We start from the raw sequence: 21931 nt of genomic DNA, 5'->3' as shown, positions 1-21931 counted from the left end.
CAAATTTGGGTATTTACGGCATTCAAGCCACCATCATTAATGAAGACCACACACGACGAGAAATTCATTAGCTCTTCGATATTTATGACGAGAAATCTTGGGAGAGACCCCCCGGGAGTGGTTATTCAATTTAACATGTAAAAGGTAAATATAAAACATAACAAAAGAAAAGGGATAAAAACAAGCATTTCAATGCAAATGTACAGTATATCAGACTTAACAGCAAAGCCGAGCTGGCTCATTGATCTACCACAAGAGGGAGCCCATATACTGAAGCTCTAACAGTTGTCATACACTGCAAATTACAGACCACGACAATCAAATTATTATTTACCGTAATTTTCGGACTACAAAACCGCTACTTCCCCCCCCCCCCCCCCCCCCCCCCTCATTTTGGATTCTGCGGCTTATAGTCCAATGCGGCTCAGTTGCTGATTTATTTGTATTAATAGGTAACACTTTATTTGAAAGCTATGTCATTAGATTGCCGTAAGACCCCCATAATTATGACATGACACTATCATGGGCATTAATAAATGCTTATGACAGATGTCATTAAGTGTCACCTGGCAAATTATGCCACTAACTCCATCTATGTCCAGCTCGGATCTTTTACATCCATTCAAAAGTCAGATCAGTTGCTGCATGACACAAAATGACCATAACTAGCAATTAATTCCACAACTGGAACAGTAGACAAATAATTAGCACAGAACATGAATTTGGATTGTTATTTACATCTGTAACGCTGCAACGCATGCTTGGGAGCATGTACGACGACAACAGTGTTGACAGCAGGTGGCAGCAGAGGTTGACTGTCTCCACCAAGGTAGCAGTGATGGCTAAATGAAGCTTCTTGAAGCAATGAATTGTGGTTCATTTGGTCTTACAACAGTCTTATGACTCCTCTGTCAAATAATTGGTTACTGGTTAATATTTTTTGGTGTAAATATCCCATGATACAGTGAGGACAGCTGCAGCTTATAGTCCAGCACAGTGTATCTATGAACAAATGCCCTTTCGTGTCAAATTTGGTAGTTGGCGGCTTATCGTCAGGTGGGCTTTAAAGTCTGAAAATTACAGGACTGCATGTTTCGGCCATTTGTAGCTCTAAAAGGGAAGTACAGAGAGAGAGAGAGGAAAAACAGTTTTAATCAATGACACACACAACTATTAGTGTCAATCCAGCCAAATGAACATTATTCCCTTTAACTGGATGGTTTAAATTTGGGCAGTAACTTAGTGGCCATATGCACCCTGTCACTCATATATTTTGCTGTTCATATTTTGAGCAGGGCAGCATACGATACTGTACTAGTGGTTTGCACAGTTCTGAATATACTGCAGGCTTAAGTGTACTCACGACTGGAACAATTAGTGAATCAAAGGGTGAAATAAGGATTTGGAAAGAAAAACATTACAAAACAAATCTTTATTTAGACTGCTTTAGCTGCATCTCATGCTATTTGTGAGCATGTCCACTCTGTTTGCGCATCCACATCAGCAGCTGTGACAATTGTAAATTGTTAAATAGTCAGGATTAGCAAAGGCCCTTTTGTAAAAACTGCAACAGCAATAGAGACACATGAATAACTAATACTGGTTCTACAGTTCTTGTGCATGTATGTCACAACAAAAATGTGCATCTTTGCAGTCTCCTCTGATACAGAGTTACTCAAACGTCTTCAGGTGGTTGTAGAGTGATTGGACGTAGGTGAACACGCACATGGGGTCTGGTTTATCACCCATCTCCAGCATGTCGTCCACTTCGATCAGACGGAGGCAGTCAGCCTGCGTTCTGGCATTGGAGGAGAATCAGCGAATACTTTGTTAACAGTTTCAGTAGCATTGACGATGACAAATGTCCAATTGTGTGGTTCTTTTAATCAATCGTCCAATTGTGTGGTTCTTTTAATCAATCTGCTGTGAATTTAAATGGGTTTGCTACTAGTGGACGTTCAGTCCATTTGAACTGGAAAGGTTGCCAGCCTGTCAGCCCTCCCAGTTTAAATGGGCAGGACATCCATCGCCATCAATGGCAGCCAGTGAGTTAATATTTCATTGCCTGAACTAGAGAAAAGACGCCTCCACTCAAATCGCAACTGGGATGATATGGAAAAAGTTGCTATATCTCCTGAAATTGTTGCGATCCTCTCCCATGTGAAAGAACTTACTCGGCTGTAGTGAAAGCCAGCTGCAGGTTTTGCTTGCGGTTGGAAGGGTTTAGCGTATTGTAGTCAAACTCAAGCGGGAAGAAGGAATGGACCAGGGCACAGAAGGCCATGCCGTCGCTCCAACTCGAGGAGAAGTTCTGTATGTCAATATTCTGCGAGAAGAATAGTTCATACGTTTATGTAACAGCTTGTTAATTAAGTAGGTAAAATATCGCAGTTGTTGAACCTAGTGCAGCAGCTATCGATTAGTAAGTAAATAATCAAATAATCTATCAGTTAGTTTGTATAATCGAGTAATCAGACTATAAACTGTGCAGAATTACGCTTTCATTTCATAAGAGCAATAACTGCATTTAAAAAATAAAAATTCCTGAGATTAGCCTCAAAAGGTATAAAAATAAACAAATGAGGATCGAACTACAACAAAAGAACAATTAGCTAACTTGCATAGCAAAAGTCAGCTAGCTTAAATGCTATATAATGTTAACTTTTTTTTTTTTTTTTTTTTTACAATGAATGCTCCTAAATCATTCAAACACGTATTCCCACAAAAAATGCTAAATATACCTCTAAACTAAATTATGAAAGCATAAAAAAATCATGTTAAACAAAAATTTACAACCTTATGTTGGTCTTAACAGGGATCAGCTGGATCCAACAATGTTAGATTACTTATGTCATATTCAGTGTTGCCACTAGAGGGCGGTGTATCCACTTTAATCAATAAAACTAAATGCAAACACTTCCAAAACAAACAATTACAACGTCACTCTAACAAAACGAATCTTCGAAGCAGCAAAATTTGATTCGAAGTTTTTTTTTTTTTTTTCCCCCTAATCGAATTACCCGATTTAATCGATTTATTGTTGCAGCGCGAGTTGTACCTGATAGCCTATAGTTTTAGAGCGGCACCACTCCAACAGGATCTGTTTTATCCCACTGGCACTGGAAACGCCAAAACTCTGTGAGCGCTTCAATTTGGGCTTGGAGTCCTTGGGCCTGTTGAATAAAAATTGGAATTGCAGTCTGTAAATTGGTCCGTTACCGATCATTGGTATGTGGATATCAGTCTACAAAATGTACAATTATTGTCAAAACAGTTTTCGATGCAGATTGGAGAGGGGAAGAATGTGTGTTTATATACAGTGCTGCTCAAAAGTTTGTGAACCCCCTCAACATTTTGGAATTTTCTATTATTTCAACCTGATTTCCTAATCAATCAATTCAGTAGTTTTTTTTTGTTTTTTTAACAGTTGTGTTGTCGAGACTAAATTAAAAAGAGTTTTCATCAACTGATGTAGGTGCAAAATTGAACTGTTTGGTCACAACCAAAACCGCCATGTCTGGCGAAAAGTCAACACTGCATACCACCAAAAGAACCTTCTCCCAACAGTGAAGCATGGAGGTGGGAATGTCAAGATCTGGGCTTGCTTTTCATCCTCAGGACCTGGACAACTCCACATAGTCCAGGGAATCATGAATTCTGAGGAATATTGTCAAATCCTAGAACATAACCTGACACCATCTGTTTTGAAGTTAAAGCTTGGCAGAAGGTGGATCATGCAACATGATAATGATCCAAAGCATTCCAGCAATACAACCAAGGAATGGCTGAAAAAGAAGAAGATTCGTGTTCTGGACTGGCCCAGTCAAAGTCCTGACCTAAATCCCATTGAAATGCTGTGGCGGGACCTGAAGCGAGCAGTTCATGCCAGACGCCCATCAAACCTCTCTCAACTGACTGCGTTCTGCAAGGAAGAATGGGCAAAAATCCCCCAAAGTAGATGTGAGAGGCTGATTAGTCACTACAGAAACCGTTTGGTTGAGGTAATCTCTGCAAAAGGAGGCGCAATATCCTATTAACTGAAGGGGTTCACATACTTTTGCACACATGATATCTGAGTTTTTCTTAAATCAACCACTTTTGTTAAATAAAGAATGACAATATAACTATTTCTTTTGTTTCAGTCCATTATTTGGAATGTCAGTATTGTGGATTTGGGTATAACTTAACATTTAATAAGGTTATTTTAGTTTTTTTTACAAAAAATCTGACCATCGCTGTGGGGTTCACAAACTTTCGAGCAGCACTGTATGTATGTGTTGTACTGGAAATGCTTCAACTGCACAAACTTTAGGGGCTCGGAGTTCATCCGCTCAAAGAGGGCACGTTTGGCCTGTGCACCACCAGCGCGAGGAAGCGTGTTAGACTTTGTCACATCTTGTTTAAATTCCACAGTAGAGGAGGTGCCTTTTCTGGAAAGAAAAAAATATCAAAAACCCTGACTTGAGATGTAAATACCAACAAAAAAATTTTAAATTTTAATTCCATAGTTGACTTACTTCTCAAAACCAGGCGACAAACCTGGTTTTATGATTGACTTGGATGGAAGTAACTTTTCTGTAAAGGATATTCATGTTAACCCATTGCCACTGATGATGATGGATGTCCAATCCATTTGAACTGAGAGTGCTCAATTCAAATGGATTGGATGTCTACTAGTGACAAACTCATTTAAATACACAAAGTAGAATGATTATAATAGCTACACTACTGTTCTACATTTACTAGCTTTTACCTGCTGGTTGAGGAAAGCTCACACTTCTTTTCAGACTCGGGCTTGGTGTCTTTAGAACTGGAGCTGCATTGAGGTACCATATCATGTTAACGTATACACGACAGCAGGATTATTTCAACGGTGGGACCTACTTCTCTTAAAGGGGTACTCCCCTGGTTTAACAGATGGTTCCTGGGATGCCGGTGGAGCAATCGGTTGTGACTCTGTGTTATTTTTTACTCCTGAGGTTGAGAGAGACGATTGCAGCTTGGCCTCGCTGACATCTAATCATAAAATTCATTTCAGAAGGAAAATCGAAAACGGAAAGGGACGATCTAGTGTCAAGGACTCACCGCGTCGAAATGGATACTCTCCTGGTTTTACATTTGGGGATTCTGGCAAAGATGGGGTCTGAAAAGATTTAGGGGCAGGCAAAGTTTCAGGGTTGCTTCTGCTCGCAGCTGTGAGAGGAAGATGCGCCAAAGCAGCCAGAGATGGAGAGCTTGATTGATCCTGGAACGCAAAGTCTTTTGATCCAGATAAACCTAGGAGAAGAAATATTTGCTAGTCAGTATTGATTTTATGCCTTCAAGTTATTGTATCGACTAATCAACAAAGTCCAGCAGACGTCCAATTCATTTATTTAAAATACCAGACAACACCTAGTATAAATTACATTCATATAAAAGACAGGCTCAAAGTATTTAAGGATGCAAATTGTGAATTTCCCAGACCTCCGAACATTGAGAAAAAATTGCTTAAAGACAAAAAAAAAAAAAGACAGCTTATAGGTGCAGCCATTCTGTGATGTCAGTTATACTGATGGACATACACTGCTGGCCAAAAGTATTGGCATCCCTGCAATTCCGTCAGATAATGCTCAATTTCTCCCAGAGAGTGATTGCAATTACAAATGCTTTGGTAGTAATATATTCATTTATTTTGCTTGCAATGAAAAACACACACAGAGAATGGGGGGAAAAAATGAGTCATTATCATTTTACACAAAACTCCAAAAATGGGCCACAAAAGTATTGGCACCTTTTGAAAAATCACGTGATGCTTCTCTAATTTGTGTATTTAACAGCACCTGTTACTTACCAGTGGCACATAACAGGTGGTGGCAATAACAAAATCACACTTGCAGCCAGTTAAAATGGATTAAAGTTGACTCAACCTCTGTCCTGTGCTCTTGTGTGTACCACATTGAGCATGGAGAAAAGAAAGAAGACCAAAGAACTGTCTGAGGACTTGAGAACAAAATTGTGAGTAAGCATGGAAAATCTCAAGGCTACAAGTCCATCTCCAAAGACCTGAATGTTCCTGTGTCTACCGTGCACAGTGTAATCAATAAGTGTAAAGCAATGTGGCTAAAATCCCTGAATGTGGACGGAAAGGAAAAATTGATTAGCGATTTCAACGAAAGATTGTGCGGATGGTGGATAAATGACCTCGACTAACATCCAAACAAGTTCAAGCTATCCTGCAGTCCGAGGGTACAACAGTGACAACCCGTACTATCCGTCGGCGTCTGAATGAAAAGGACACTTTGTAGGATACCCAGGAAGACCACTTCTGACCCAGAGACATATAAAAGCCAGGCTGGAGTTTGCCAAAACTTACTTGAGAAAGCCAAAAACGTTTTGGAAGAATGTTTTCTGGTCAGATGAGACAAAAGTAGAGCTTTTGTGAAAAGGCATCAACATAGAGTTAACAGGGGGGGAAATGAGGCCTTCATAGAAAAGAACACGGTCCCCACAGTCAAACATGGCAGAGGTTCCCTAATGTTTTGGGGTTGCTTTGCTGCCTCTGGCACTGGACTGCTTATCGTGTGCATGGTATTATGAAGTCTGAAGACTACCAACAAATTTTGCAGCATAATGTAGGGCCCGGTGTGAGAAAGCCGAGTCTCCTTCAGAGGTCATGGGTCTTCCAGCAGGACAATGACCCAAAACACACTTCAAAAAGCACTAGAAAATGGTTTGAGATAAAGCACTGGAGACTTCTAAAGTGGCCAGCAATGAGTCCAGACCTGAATCCCATAGAACACCTGTGGAGAGATCTGAAAAAGGCAGTTTGGAGAAGGCACCCTTCAAATCTCAGAGACCTGGAGCAGTTGGCCAAAGAAGAATGGTCTAAAATTCCAGCAGAGCATTGTAAGAAACTCAATGATGGATACCGGAAGTGGTTGTTCGCAGTTATTTTGTCAAAAGGTTGTGCTACCAAGTATTTGGCTGAGGGTGCCAATACTTTTGTCCAGCTCATTTTTGTAATTTTGTGTAACATGATAATCATTTAATTTTTTCTATGTTCTCTTTTGTGATATTACTACCAAAGCATTTGTAATTGCAATCATTTTTTGGGAGAAATTGAGCATTATCTGACAGAATTGCAGGGGTGCCAATACTTTTGGCCAGCAGTGCACACACTAATTGACTTGATATGCCTGCGATAATGGGTATTAATGACATAACCACGAAGGGCGGGTAATTTGGGATACTCGCAGTTTAAAATCGTTTTTAAAATAGTTCCGGTATTTATATTAAAAAATGTCTGCCCCCATGTCAGGCAGCCACATCGTAGAAATGGTGGCTTTTATTTACATTTTTCTACACTATAACACCCTTCCCAGTCCAAATAGATTGGTCGTCTAGCACCGTCTATGGCGACCAATGAGTTCAATGTTGCTGCATAAGCAATTGGTTTGAACACTTACTCTTTTTAGGATGGCATTCCGCAGATGGATCCTGTAGTTTGGGCACTGACTGAGCAGGTTTAACTGCTACTTCCGGATTTCCTTTGGAGGTCATGGCACTGATTGGAAGGTGTGGTTGGGGTTCATCAGCTTCTGGGAAAAAAATGCTTGAAATATTATTCAAATCGATTGTCATTACATCACGAGCTACGTTAAATACGGCACCAAAATGAATAATTCAGCAAATGAAAAGAATAATTCATAGATGAGTGACGTCTTGAACATTTATAATGAAATAGCTTTGGAAGAAAATAATACAAATATTTGACATTACCACTTTTATTTCTAAATGATTTTATTGCGCTTTCCGCTGACACTTTAACCACTGGAGCTGCGACGTGGGCGATGACTGACGCTTCTGAGCTGACTCTTGTCATAGCGGTGATGGGAAGATGATGTTCGGTAAGACCGCCAAACCCATCCTGGGCTGAGTGTCGATAAATGTATGTAATCTGAGGATCACTTTCAAACCATGGCAGAATGGAAATCATTTACAATACCATTATTGCATGCTTACCTCGCTTCTTGTTCGGTTGTTCCACTGAGCCAATGCGCTTCTCAGTCTGGGCCTCCACTCCCTATTTAGGCAAAGTACAAAACATTCCAAATTTGAATAGTCTTCAGGTACCTTTTCAGGCTATTGTTAAATCGGTCCAAAAGAACTCTTAATATTATTGACCATGATGGACGTCCAATCAAGCTGTGAACTGAAATGATTTTGTCACTAGTAGACATCAATGGAAACTAATGAGTTAGAAAATATAATTTATTCTTTCCTCTGGCCAAGATGCACCCTCCCACCAATGACTTTATCACTATTAAACATCCTATCCAACAATCCCAGTTAAAATGAATCAGATGTCTATCGCCGTCAATGGCAGCCAATGTGTTAAGGAAGGGATGATCATGATCAATATCAAAACTGGTTGCCCTATGTGATGTAACAAGTGCAGCTGTTGTCCCGTCTATTTGTGTGACGGCCTTAGCAACGCAAAACCGCTACTCTTGTTGACTGTTTACGTTCTCTGTCATCGTGTACAATGATTCCACAGTGACATTTTAAACCCACGCGAGCTAAAATAAACGCGGAGATGACAGCTGTCTAGCCCACTGCGCATCCTACAATTGTCAATGCTGAGTTATGTGCATGCACTTCAAATGGATTGGACGTGCATCACCGTCAAAGGTACCTAACGAGATCATTTTGGGGGGAATGCAATTTGTTTCATAACAAACTCTCTGGTGCTGCTATGAATGAGTGACCATAGAGGAGGCTGAATCAAACCGGTTGCATACAATTACAGGCCTCTTCCTAAAATCTATAGCAGTTGACAGCTGAGGCAATATAAGCTTACACCGATAGGCTCTTTTAAACGGCACAATCGGTTTCCTTTCTGTTCTTGCTGCCCGATACAGGCCCAAGTGGATGCAAAAAATAAAAATACGGGAGCGCCTATGTATATCACCCTGAAATGTTGCCTTCATTTACACCCCCAAGACAATCCAATGGCACACATCTTTAGCTTTCCACAGATAGGCGGCGTAGGTCTGAACCCCAATCTGTCAACTCGCCACCAGGGTGGGAGATTATCGCCACCGTGATCTGTGGGCTCCGCGGTAAGTCACAGTAGGATATCGCAGTCTGACTCCATCTGACACCAGTAATGCGTTTCAAACCCAAGCGCTGTCCATTTCTGTGAACTTGCTATAGCCACGTAAACACCACCGTGCATCCTTTTATAGACCGGCCAAGAGATAACACTTAGGCTTCTTCTACTCTGCCGTAGGTTCCAAGACAAAGATGTTAGATTACTCGTTCAATTCAGGCATAAGTCTTCGAGATTTTTTTTCATTGATTCCTTTTATGATGGTGACGTCCATCCAATTTTATGTTCATTTCTTGACAGTTAAAATAAAAACAAATACCTACTGTATACAGTAATGGCCAAGAGTATTGACACACCTCATTCAATACAGCACAAATGAAAGCGCCTACCCCACTGATTAAGCGATACATTCCACTAGTCAACCCTGAAAAGGCATACCTGTGAAGTCAAAAAACATTTTAGGTGACTCTCTCATGAAGCTTATCAAGAGAAGAGCAAGAGTGTGCAAAAGAGTAATCAGAGCAATGGGTGTTGTCTACTTTAAAGATACTAGAACAATTAACATTGTTTTAGTTACCGTATTTCACCTATTTATGCCAAGTATATAATTCCACCAGTGTTCATTCATAGTTTTATAACCCTAAGTGAGAATTTACAATGTAAATAGTCATGAAAATAAAGAAAATGCACAAATGAGAAGGTACGTCCAAACTTTTGGCCTGTACTGTATGTATACTAGTATATCTGTTATTTGGAGCCGTAACCGGCTCCAAGTAACACTCTTAAGTAGATTATTTTGTCACAGTAATGAACTCATAGAAGGCCACTGACGGTAGTGGATGTCCTATTCATTTAAACTGTGAGGACTGGCCATGAATGCTCATCTTACAGGGCCAGTTACAGAGATAGATATCCAACAAATGAGCGATTGTTCATTTTCCCCTCCTAGTCAAAATGGATTGGACGTATTGCGCTGTCAATGGCAGCCAATGAGTTGAAAACGAATCATAATTTGTGGATGGAAATGTTATATTATCGTCCTTTCATGATTGTTCACCATTTCATTAATATCATTTCACCTGATTATGTCCTCACACTTGCTCCCTCTCCTAACGCCCCTTTCCACTCGGGGCTTGAGATTTATTGATGCTGCCAAAAGGTCACAGTTATTTTTGGCTCCACGCTTCACAGTCCAGAGCGGTCTCGTTGGCCCTGGCATGTGCTCCGTATCAGTTTTCGACATATTCTTTCTTAAACACAGAGTATGAGTATAAATGCACTGGTGAAGGTAGTAATTGATATGAGACCGTTAAGGACCTCTTAAAGTGGCCCACACATGTAACACGAGTACTAAGCATGGTCCTTGAATTGTTTTATTTGAATTTTGTCACACAGCAAAAATAAACCTCTCTGCTACTGAATATTTGCTTCTCACAGCCAGCCTGACCCTCAAATCTAACCGTTTAAAGGACAAACATTGAGCTCATTGGCTGCCACTGACGGCGCACGACGTCAAATTTATTTTGAAATCCAACACAATGGTTTGAACGTTTAGCACCGTTAATGGCACTGAGAGATGAGCATTTACAGCCAGTCCTCCCAAAACTATATTTTTCATAGATATGCCCATAAATCAACAGGCTGATCAGATATGTGACTGCAAGTTCTGTTCTCTACAAAAGTTTTTGCATAACTCTCTTTTCTCATTACAGCTGGGAACCTTTGGCTTCTCTGAACTAAACAGTCATAGAAATAAGTTACAATTTGGAAATATTTCAGGTCAAAATAAATAAGAGGGTTCACCTCCAAAAACTTACATTAAATTCTTTTGCTCTCCATAATTGTCCAGATTTGGAAGCAGTCAGACCCACATGGCCCCTCTGGTCTTCCTGGTTCTTTGACTGCATCTCTGTGAGCCCATTGTCCACACCCTGTTCGTTACTCTTCCCCCTGGGCCCGGTAGCAGAGTAGTTCCTGTCAATCTGTACCCCAGCGAGAGACTCTACCAAGCGGCTGAGAGCCTCCAGTTTAGAGCGTAGCTGCAGGTTCTCCTCCTTTAACCTACCCACCGCCTCGGCCAGGGGGCCGCTGGAGGCGCTCATCTCGTCAATGCGCTGCTCGATGCGCTGCTTGAAAGCACTCACGTCCATGTGGACCTCCCTTACAGCTGCCTGCAAGGTGGCGTTAAATTCCACCACGGCCTTGCTTACCATCCTCTCCTCGGCAACTTCATCCATGGCTGTTTTGCAATACAAGGTTGGGGTCCAACTTAAAAGTCCTGTCGTGGATGTTTTTTCTTTACCAATGGAAACACTCAACAGACTACTGTGGTGTCCACATCAATAATCCAGAAAAGACATCAAAAGGATCACGAGGGGTCCTTGCCAGCTACTCATTAAAGTCCCATCAAAGGCCTTGGACTTCTCTCAGCATGTGTCTTCTCTTTCCCTTCTAACCTGGTCGTCAGTCACCGTTCATCTAAATGGAAAATCTGTACAGAAATGCATATCAGCAGGGAGCAAGGTCACACATTCGGATCAGTTTGCAAATGGGGGGTTGGCATCCAACAAACTTTCTGAAGGGATCCGGTTCTTGTCCCATCCTCTTCCAGTCTTTGCCTCTTGGTCTTCTCTGTTCCCCTGGACGCTTAGTTGGCTGTCTGTGTTTGGGTGCAACAGGTTTCCCTATGTATTTTGGGACATAAAAGGGGTGGGATATTAAGGAGGAGCTTGTACTATTTGTGTGTGGGTCATCTTGGTTACTAGTGATAACACACTTTATGACAATAGTATTTGGACTTAAATAGTTCTTACAGATTTAGAAAATGTAGATTGCTCTCACTAGTTTGGAAGGGCTTGTAAAATTTTTGTGTGGGTCATCTTCACACTTTATGACAATAGTATTTGGACTTTAGTGGTTCTTTTACTTACAGTCATAAGTGGGAAAATGTAGTCAGATTGTGAACAATCTTCACTGTGGTTCATGTGTAGTCCTGGATCTTGTTAACTCTTTCAGTGCTATTCACGCCATTAGCCGTCCAATCATGTAGCACTTTTTATCCTTAAGCTGTGAATTTAAATGAGTGTCACTAGTAAACGTCCAAAGCATTTGAACAGGGAGGGTCTGGCAGCTTATGACGCCCTATCAGTTCAAATGGATTGGAGGTCTATCGCAGTTAAAGGCAACCAATGAGTTAAATCACAATATGACACAGACCAGAGTTCAAAAGGCTATCAAAGCAAGTTTATTGATTTTTTAAAGGGGTGCGCAAAGTGTAATCTTCTCTCACAACTTTTTCTTCGTATTTTGACATAAAACAATCCAGTCCCCAGATGTATCAAACTACAAAACAAGGTCCAAGCCATCAAAGTCTGATATTTAACCGTGAAAATTAACTCATATTACAACGCTGTCAAAAATAAAGCAAGGTGTGGTGGCAGGTGGTGTTAAATGGTTGTGCCGGCAGTGCGTTCACTGACCCCGACAGACAGCGGGAAGCAAATTTTAAATCTCAGAAAGCTACAAAGAGTCAAAACAAGACAATCGGAGCACATCAAACAAATGTAAGACATTGATACTGTATATCATATAAGTATAGATCATTTCCATCAATTAAACACCAGAAGCATCAGAAGGCTTCAAATGCTAAAATTTTAAATTAAATGAGAATAAATAAACTGTGATCAATTTATGTACTGTAACAATGAAAATGAAAACAAATATGAAATCCGCATTAGGCATGTGCCGGTATGATATTCTGACAGTATGATAACCTTAAGCCAAAATATCACTGTGTCACGGTATTGCAATTACAGCTCTAAAATGTGTTACTTTGAGATATCTGGGTTAAAAAAAAAAATCAATTGAACAGGATTTTTATTTTTCATAAAAGAATGCGTGTATGACTCGTTTCATGTTGATTATACACATGCTCTCTCAACACACACAGTTGCCAGAGTGAAAAAAACACGTTTCACCACCGCTAGACAACCTAAACACGCTGGAGTTCACTCTCGTAGCTGGTGGGAAACGTTCAGGACTGTATTTACTAACATTTAAGTTTGTATGAATGCGAAATCATAGTGGAGGTACTACCTTCTCGACAGCCACCCTCCGCAAACATGTTTTACATGTCGGTTGGTTCCCCTCCTTAAAGCCGCGGCCGTCTGTAACTTTTCTGAAGCCAAATTATTCCCTTACAAAAGATTTTGTTTTCTTCGATGGGGGAAAAAGTTCAGTTTGACCTCCTCCAGCCATCGTGTAGTGCAGCTGACTTACTGACACTGAGCAACAACCGGTGGGGGAGGGTTGAGCCGTGCAGCTGCAAGCAATGGATTTCTCCATGCATTTTTAGGACATAAAAAATAGCTAATACCTTAGGGACGGTATGATACAAAATTTTGGCGGTTTTGAAATCTTGACGTTTTTATATCATGGTATACTTTGAAACTAGTAATCGGCACATGTCTAATCTGCATTTATTTTCATAAAATGATTGCCTACTTTTTACATAATACAGTATACGCTGGTGGAGACAAAAGACTCAGACCCTGTAAATACCACCTGACTAGTTAAATCTTTTTCTTAAGTCATCAGAAAACCAATTTGGTTCTTTGTCCGTTGGTTAAAGTCCTCCTCACCTCATATCACAGCTCAAATAGTTGTGCGTTTTTATTAATCAGAACACCTTTCTATTCACATATCAGAACAAAAAACAGCAGTCACTGTATTGATAACAAGTATGAATGTTTAGATTGGTGTTTTTTCTGTTTAATTTCAGCAAAATACACTTTCATGGGCAGAGCAGTTACCCTGGTTTTTGAATTACCATCATAGCAAAAAATAAAACACTTTTGTAAAATTACATGAGAACTTGTATGTATCGACATCTACATGTGTATCTGGTTCTTACTAAAACAACAAAGTGCTCTTTGTTACTTGCAAGCAGTTGCCATTTTACCCTTGAACATATTGAAGAAAACCTCTAAAAGAACACCATTTTACATTTTATCTCAGTGGTAATTAAGACGTTACAACTTGCTATGCGGCGGTAGTTCCGAAAGATCAAGTGCTGCACATTTAAAATCCCCAAAATCATGGCGTACAGTGACTGAAGATCAATTGAGTTAGCTCGCGATCCAATTTTAACCGTTGTCTTGATCGTTCATTTTTACAACATGCAAATGCTAACCACGAATGCTGCCGTCTCACATGTAGTGTTATAGCTGCCCTAAAGCCAAGTGACATCATTTTTTCCTTTTCATTTGGACAAAAATAACATCTAAAAAGAGTATGCATCAACAGTGCCATTGACAATGCTACAGGTCCAATCATGTGGCATTCAGTCTTCTGCCCATTTTAAGTTGGAGGGTGGCAGCGGAGAACATTTCATCTATTGCCTGTCCTTCCACTTCACCGTCAATGGCAGCCAATGAGTTAATGAAAAAAAAAAAAAAAAAGATTACGAATTAATGCTTTTGTGTGGGTAGCAGCCATTTTAAGAGTTGGTTTACTAATGTATTAAGACACAAAAACTATAGTTATAAATATGATGATGTTCTTCATACTACTAACGCTTCTGTGATATAACTAAAGTGCCTGACAGTCTTTGGTTTGCCAACCAGTAAAAATATTATTCGAATAATAAGATATAAGGAAGAAGTACAAGATAGTGTGTTGATAGTTTAGAATCTGTGTGGTTATCACAGTGCAAATATACATACCATCAACTTCCTAATTAATTCATCTTCATCAAACCCTGAGCAAATAGGATCAACTTAAGACAACTGAAATGACACTATAAAGTTAGTCAGCTTAATTGTCAAAATTAATATTCAGATTTAAGGTCAGTAATTAGCAGAACGATCTACGTATTATGTTGAAGAAATGGTTGAGGGCCTTCCAGATCAGCTTGATAAAAGGGTGGATTTACACTGCAGGGTGTGAGTGAGAAAATTTATGTCTTGCAGTCACGTGTCACAACAAAAAAATAAATAAAATCGATACCTATTAGATGCGCTCAAGCCAAAGCAATGGGAGTATCAATTTATCAAATCACAAGTGAGTTGAGGCGTTTGAACGTTGCCGCCATCTTGTGGCATTTACAGACAGGACAGTGCAATTAGTATTCTCCACTATGCCTACTCTGTGTTTTCAACATAGTATGTATGATATAACGTAATAAAACTATGTGAAGCCCCCGGTCATCCAATTGGAATTTGGTTATTGAAACTGCAGTGCAAACCCAGAAAAGGTTTATTTTTTAATCCAGCTCCCAAATTTCAAATTAAAAAAATAAAACAAAAATGTAAAAGCTGGGGTCAAAGGGTGGATGAAAATGAAGGAAACCAACTACAGTCAGCATTAAAAATGTGCATAGCAGTGAAAATGTAATATCCACTTAGCGCCGCTACTCTGAATATTAATCCAAATGAAGGGCCGGATGTGTTAGATAAATTAAAAATTGCAAAACTGTAGTGCACCATTCTCAACATTTAGGGAGTGAAGTAACCACTATTTGCCATTTAACCTATATTTGTATAATTAGCACCACTTCAAACCTGAGCAATATAGCTTGGTTTTTCCATGGGCTCCAAAAAAAAAAAAAAAAAAAAGAAAGAAAGAAAAAGTACAATGCAAAATGTTTAGCGATGTTTTAAAAGCCATCTTCTTCACAAACATAAGCAGATTCCACCACTTGCTTTTAAAAATGCCTTGTTTCTCAATGTTTTGCCTGGAATGGAATGTGATGAATGGGCACAGACTAACAAAATGCAAAACTATACAAAAAAGGGCGATTTAATCAACTGAGCTTGATGTTGGTCTGGTAAACATGTGGCATTTTTGCATAGATTATATTTTTTAACGGAAAATGAAATACAACAAATACAGCATATTAATGCACTCTTAGTTCATTTGCTGTCTATAAAGCTTTACAGTGTATGAATTTATGTGAGTTGGACACGACAAACAGTGCAGCATTCTCCTAAAAATATAAACTATAATCAATAATGATATGGTTAGCAGTAACTACAAGTCTCTTTCACGCGTCGACTCCACATCAGAGCAGTAACAGAAAGCGTTTTGCCCAGAATGCGGCAGGATATTGCTCTGTAACGGCTGTGATTGTACTTCGATGGCTTCCTCGCCCATAATTTCCAGAACAATTCGGGATGGGAGAGAAAAAGAGCTGGAAAACGACTTCTACATACAGGCAGTGTAAAAGGGGGGCTACTGAATAAAAAGGCAATAGGCTCCTCGTGTCAAGTAGTTTAAAGGTTAAGATATATTTATGATTATGTAAATCTGTAAAAACCTGGAAGTGTATGAAGCCCACAAAGCCTCCCCGGAAGCTAATGCTAACGCGCGCTCATTTTATTGCTAGTCTCTGAGGCACCAACTGACTGTAGAGTGAAAGCTTCATATATACCATTTGCTTTCCAGCGGATTATTCACGTAAAAAACAACCTTCATGTACAATCTATGGGTAACAGTAGCACCTTGCATACAGTGCTATTACCATGCCCTAGCTGCTTGCGCTACGTCTCCAGTGACTACCACCTGCCTGTCATCATTCCCAGAATATACTTCATTTCAGGTGCAGTAACCCGTTAAACCCAAACAGTGAATGATAATAAAGGTGTGTTTTCGAAAAAAACAAAAACAAAAACAAACAAAACAAACAAAAAAAAAAAGTCACTTTCGTAATTTTGGATAGCCAATTGAAAATGGAAGGAACAACTGAAATGGATTAGTAAAATGAGACAGCGGAAATACGACAGAGAGCCGCATCTCTTGCAAAAGATCACAAATACCTGTCATGGCGGCCGATCGCTCACGCCCTAACGGACCTGCAAAATCATCAGTAGTAGTTTCTGTGGAGGTCCGCTGTTAGCAGCAGATTCCAAATGGGAAGGGTGAAATTGTGCGGGGGGGTAAAACGCCGATGGTCCTCCTGGACTACAGCAACATGGTGGTCGGACATGACAAGTACAGTAGTTTTAAGTTAGTGGGCGACTACAGCGACCGGAAATCACTGATCCTTGGCCGGCGGTGAGGGCGGCTGCCGACTGCGCTGGTATAGGCGATAGCCCTTTCGGCACAGCAGGACAAACCAGTAGACCTGTGGCGCCAGGATGCAAGCGTTCCCTAGGTTGGCGGCGAGCGAAAGGTTGAAGGGCACAGCGTAGAGCGGGATGCTGTAGTGACGGCCATATGCCCAGTACATGTAGGGGAAGAGGGCGATGCGACACATGAAGAAGGTGAGCAACACCATGATGCCGTTGAACTTGTGCAGCCAACCTTCCTGGAGGCCCAACTGGGGGAGGAAACAAGAGATCCATACATCATTCGACTCATATTCATGGTTCTCAATTCACAAAATGTATTTTCTTTCCCCCAGGTATCCAGCCCAAGTTATTTGAAACTGGTTGTCGGTAATCGGAAGCAAATTTAGCTACCTCAAAAATCAGTGACGTAAATGAACAGTAGATGTCAGCAAAGACCATGATACTGGTTTGCCTTAGTTGAAACGAGGTGTTCTTACAACACTTAGCTGAGACTTACCTCCACAGAATTGTGCAAATTCTGTAAATAATACCACTGTTCATCTAAATTGTGATATAACATGTAAACTTGCTGGAATTGGGTCGCAGAAAATCAACTCATAAAATTCTAATCCCACTGCTTCAGTGTTTCTGAAAAGACAGAGCAAACAAAAGATGCTCCAGGGGCGTTCCCCGAGCCGCCTCACCTGAATCAGTATCTTCCCTAGAGAGACGAAGGGAGTGCTGAGCTCGGTGAGAAACAAGCACCCAATGAAGAAATCGCCCTTGTCCTTTCGGTAGAACTGAAGAATGGAAAGAAAAGTAGAAGCATGGGGGGGTGAGAAAGAGCAAACTCAGATCAGGCAAAACAAACAAAAGATTGGTGGAAAATAAACACAGCTGGCACACCCGAGGACAAGCTCTGGAGGGGAATGTACGAGTTGTACATATCTATTTAGATAATTGATTCCGGACTGAAATGATCATAGTACAGGAAGTATAAAACATGCACATAACATCACTAAAAATAAATGCCTCCATTATGATTTGGGAACTGTTCGATTGAATCGTTTAACACAACTTCCTGGCGAATAAATCTAGTCTCCATTAGGATTGTTCACTTTCTAATGACGGTAATACTTTTCAGGTTTATAACCTTTATCCCACCATTAGGATGCCATCCAAGATTTCACTACCGTCAACTATTGCAGGGAGCCTATCTTGCTTATGCAAGGGACTTTGTGTCTTGCTAAATGTAACAGCCTGCTTTCGGACTGGTTGTGAACACACCACTGGTACCTACGACAGTCTTTTGTTGCTCTAACACAGTACTTCTCAAATAGTGGGGCGCCCTTGGGGGGCGCAGAGCGATGCCAGGGGTGGCGCATGTGACCTCGGGGAACATGCTTTTTTTTTGCCGTATGAGAATAAAGTGTACTTGCACATCCACTCAGTGGGTGTCAGTGGCACTCTCATTTTCAAAATGTGCGCAGTATTTTTCAAGTAAGCAAGAGCACACAGAAGAGAGAGATGAAGAGCTGTGCGCAGTTTTCGAACGCCGTTTTCCGGCACGACTCACGCAGCGACCCTCTGTCTTCTCCGGTTCTCACGTATCCGCCCGAGAAATGCCATTTTCGGCTTGGGATCGTCACGACGACCGCCCTCACCTACAGTTCTCCCTCGGCCGCCGAAAATGCAGTTTTTTCAGGCCATTTGCCTTTTGGCTTTGACATTTAATAGAGGAAGTCTGACATCCGGGCATTTAATGACGTCACCAGCCACAACAAAGCGTCGCCATATTGACAATGGGGCAAAAGACGAGTCACAAGCAGTTGCTCTGTCGTGCATTGTAATACAAACGCGTTTAACTTACATTTTATTTGCGTTTTTTTTCCCGTCGGAATGACTAAAAGTTGCTGTGTTGCGGGTTGTCACACAAGGAAGAGTTCGGAGCCGCATTTGAAGTTCTTCATTCTTCCACGTGAGAAGAAAAGGAGAAACAAATGGCTGAGAGCAATTAATCGAGGAACAGTAAAAAGACTGTTCCGTGGACTATTTTCGCCTGTGGGAACCTAAACTCAAGCACATTTACGTTTGCAGCCGACATTTTATTACTGGTGAGTAAACTTTAATTTTTGCCCCAATTAGCTGCTAGGATTCAAGAGACTAGGCAGTGGTTATTATTACCGTAACCGGCAACTCGCAAAGCGTTATTTTTCTTTTGCCGTGAACTGCTCTGATTAGTCAATCGGTATATTATTGGCCTGGTGGGAATTGGTTATTTTGCCGTAACGTGCTCACGGCTAAATAACGCTTGGAGGCGAACTACCGGTTACGGCAGAAATAATCACTTCGTATTTACTACCAATTTTCTCAGTTCCACACAGTACATATTCCATGTAAATGATAAAGGTAAACTTACTAGGTGACTTTATGAGGTAGTAGTAGATGTTTCCGAACTCCACTGCAGGCCATTCCTTTGTTTATCCAGCTATCAGCTGCGACTGTGTATCGGCAGCTTTGTAAGCCAATAAACGCTAGTTTTAAATTGCATCGCCTCCTCGCGTCTGTCGGCAGTGACTCGTGATAATAGTAAGCCACGTTTAAGACGTTTTTAGGAAAAAAGACGCAAAACACACCTGAAATATTATAATAATTTCAGACATTTGTCTAAGGAATGTTTAGCTGTGCGTTCCCCCTTCACGAAATGGCAACACGTGGCTAAGCGAGGTGACGTCATCGTGACATCACGCCAACTTCCTCCATACAGTGGTAGATGAGGAAAGACCACTGTTTACCGTGTCTAAAAATGATTATAGCGGACAGCCGGAAGCCAAATCAATTAAGACGCCACTTAAAGACATTAGACCCCAATCTCAATGATAAGCCGCTTGGTGGTTTTTCAGCAAAAACGTGCTGAATATTGCCAATAATCGTCCCGCTTTGTCAGTGTTATATAAGTAAACCAGTGAGAACTGTTAGCATGCTCAGTGCAAAATAACCCCACACCATTGCAAACTGGAAGTGATACTGTGAGCAGCGAAAATAAAAACTGTCCTTCTGTCCATGACACCCTATTCAGTTTTGTTTTTCGGTCAAATTTTTTGGCATATTGTCCTCATGAGTTAATGTGTCTAATTTACTGATTTTATTTTTCAGTATCAAATGGTCAAAAATGTAGCTTGAGTGAATTTTAACAGTTTGGATGTCACTTTTTTTTTAATTCTTGCAAATTGATTGGCGTTAAGTCTTTTCTGTTACAAACAAAAGAATGTTAATAAAGTTATACTTTATAGTTGATCTCTTATTTTCTCTAATAGAAAAAAAAGGACACAATGTGAGGCAGAGGTGTACTTATTATAACATTACAGTGACGGCAGAGTTTGGGGGGGGCGCGAAACATTTATGTCTTCCTTGGGGGGGCGTAACAGAAAATAGTTGAGAAGCACTGCTCTAACGGAAGGCTGCATATGAATGATAATGCAGATCTTTCCGTATAACATCTATGTAAATATTCCATACTAAGTCACTGGCTGCTATGACCACCAAGTGAACTTTTCAGACTTTATTTGGGTTGTGCATATCTTGTGTTCAAGTAAAATATTAATAACTCAATAAAGACTGCGAAAGAAAGTCCTAAAAAAAACTGACGTGTCTCTACCAACTCCTGTATTCTTTGGACTATAAATCGCCCCCCCCCCCCCCCCCCCCCAATAGTGTGACCTATACTCTGGAGCGACTCCGTGTGAAATTATAAACACATTATTATATCATTTCACATGTGTTTTGGGTGTTTTGGAGTGACGCTGATGGTTTGGTAAACTTGTTAGCATGTTCTATATGCTATAGTTATCTGAATAACTCTTGATATGTTACTTTAACATACTGGCCACGTTCGCATTTTGTTGTTTATGCATCATGTAACATCATACTGTACACTTATTCAGCATGTTGTTCACTATTGTATTTTTATTTTAAATTGCCTTTCAAGATGACATATCTGTTTCTATGTGTTGGATTTTATCATGTAAATTTCCCCCAAAATGCAATGTATGCACCGGTGCAACTTATGTTTTTTTTCCTCTTCATTGCGCAATTTTTGAGCTGGTGCGACTTATACTCAGGTGCGACTTATAGTCCGAAAAATACGGTATTCCAATTTGGGTGGATCATGTCCACAACTTAGGTAAATGAATGAGGCTTTTCAAATATTGACCAGTGCTTTTAAAGACACCATCTAACAACAGACGAGATGGATACGGAGACCCAGGACAAAAGCTCCGTTTGGTAGGCCAGCTAGTTCGCCAATGATGAATAAAGGATGAGCTGACTCTGCCATCTGCCTCTGAAAAGACTGCCGGGAACTAAATACCGCAATTACCTGCCCGGACTATCTCATCCCTTCCCTCCCCCAGTCAGTCGTAAGCCGTCAAACCCTCAGAAAAACTGGTAAAACGCACAAGCCGCCCTTAATTATGAGCTTGTTTGCCGCCGGCCTTGGAGAAGAAAAGGATATGTGCGGATTGACGCTCGCCATCTGTCCGTTTGGTTCTCCGACACGCTTGTTAACCTGTTTGCTAGTAAGATGCGTGACATGGCTTAATCCTTCATGAAGAGAGACTGAAACACACACCTATTTTTATATTTTGCCTTATAAGGGTATCAACCATCCAGGGTATTATTTGTAAAGCCCTCAGTAGCATGATTTGGGTAAACGTAACCCAAATTAACTCAGCGGGATGCCATTTTTTCAGGGAAAAATCAAAGACATTTTTTGGACATGGCCTTTTTT

General features: G+C 40.6%; 2 protein-coding genes across 3 annotated transcripts in view; both read right to left on the bottom strand.

The window, feature by feature from the left end:
* Nucleotides 1-485: 485 nt before the first annotated feature.
* LOC130906658 (smoothelin-like protein 2) lies at nucleotides 486-17046 on the bottom strand. Of its 2 annotated transcripts, XM_057821191.1 has the most exons (14): nucleotides 16909-17046; nucleotides 11667-11778; nucleotides 10912-11585; nucleotides 8005-8065; nucleotides 7762-7914; nucleotides 7449-7580; nucleotides 5086-5277; nucleotides 4885-5016; nucleotides 4754-4816; nucleotides 4518-4575; nucleotides 4308-4430; nucleotides 3059-3173; nucleotides 2175-2326; nucleotides 486-1798 (listed from the first exon to the last, which is right to left on the bottom strand). In XM_057821191.1, the coding sequence occupies exons 3-14, from the start codon at nucleotides 11329-11331 to the stop codon at nucleotides 1672-1674; spliced, it is 1728 nt and encodes a 575-aa protein (XP_057677174.1). In that variant the 5' UTR covers nucleotides 11332-11585; nucleotides 11667-11778; nucleotides 16909-17046; the 3' UTR covers nucleotides 486-1671. The 2 variants fall into 2 exon arrangements, with proteins under 2 accessions (XP_057677174.1, XP_057677175.1); XM_057821192.1 differs by having other exon boundaries at nucleotides 7449-7577; nucleotides 10912-11778.
* The window catches only part of tlcd3a (TLC domain containing 3A), a 23920-nt gene continuing 18751 nt past the window's right edge, over nucleotides 16763-21931 (bottom strand). The window contains exons 4-5 of the mRNA XM_057821193.1: nucleotides 17847-17942; nucleotides 16763-17411 (exon numbers count right to left, since the gene is read on the bottom strand). Coding sequence (XP_057677176.1) covers nucleotides 17127-17411; nucleotides 17847-17942 — 381 coding nt within the window. The 3' untranslated portion in view covers nucleotides 16763-17126. The remainder of the gene's footprint in view (nucleotides 17412-17846; nucleotides 17943-21931) is intronic.

This window comes from Corythoichthys intestinalis, chromosome 18 (assembly GCF_030265065.1).
Source record: "Corythoichthys intestinalis isolate RoL2023-P3 chromosome 18, ASM3026506v1, whole genome shotgun sequence".
In the NCBI taxonomy this organism is placed as follows: domain Eukaryota; kingdom Metazoa; phylum Chordata; class Actinopteri; order Syngnathiformes; family Syngnathidae; genus Corythoichthys; species Corythoichthys intestinalis.
The sequence above is the reverse complement of the archived record's forward strand: the minus strand, read 5'-3'. Positions and strand labels throughout refer to the sequence as shown.

Excerpts from the sequence above, each read along its gene's own strand:
- LOC130906658 (XM_057821191.1), bottom strand. The coding sequence starts at position 11,331 with ATGGATGAAGTTGCCGAGGAGAGGATGGTAAGCAAGGCCGTGGTGGAA. Across the intron at positions 7,915-8,004 it reads ACAACCGAACAAGAAGCGAG|CCCAGGATGGGTTTGGCGGT; the intron begins GTAAGCATGCAA and ends ATCGACACTCAG. Across the intron at positions 4,576-4,753 it reads GAGCTTTCCTCAACCAGCAG|AAAAGTTACTTCCATCCAAG; the intron begins GTAAAAGCTAGT and ends TATCCTTTACAG.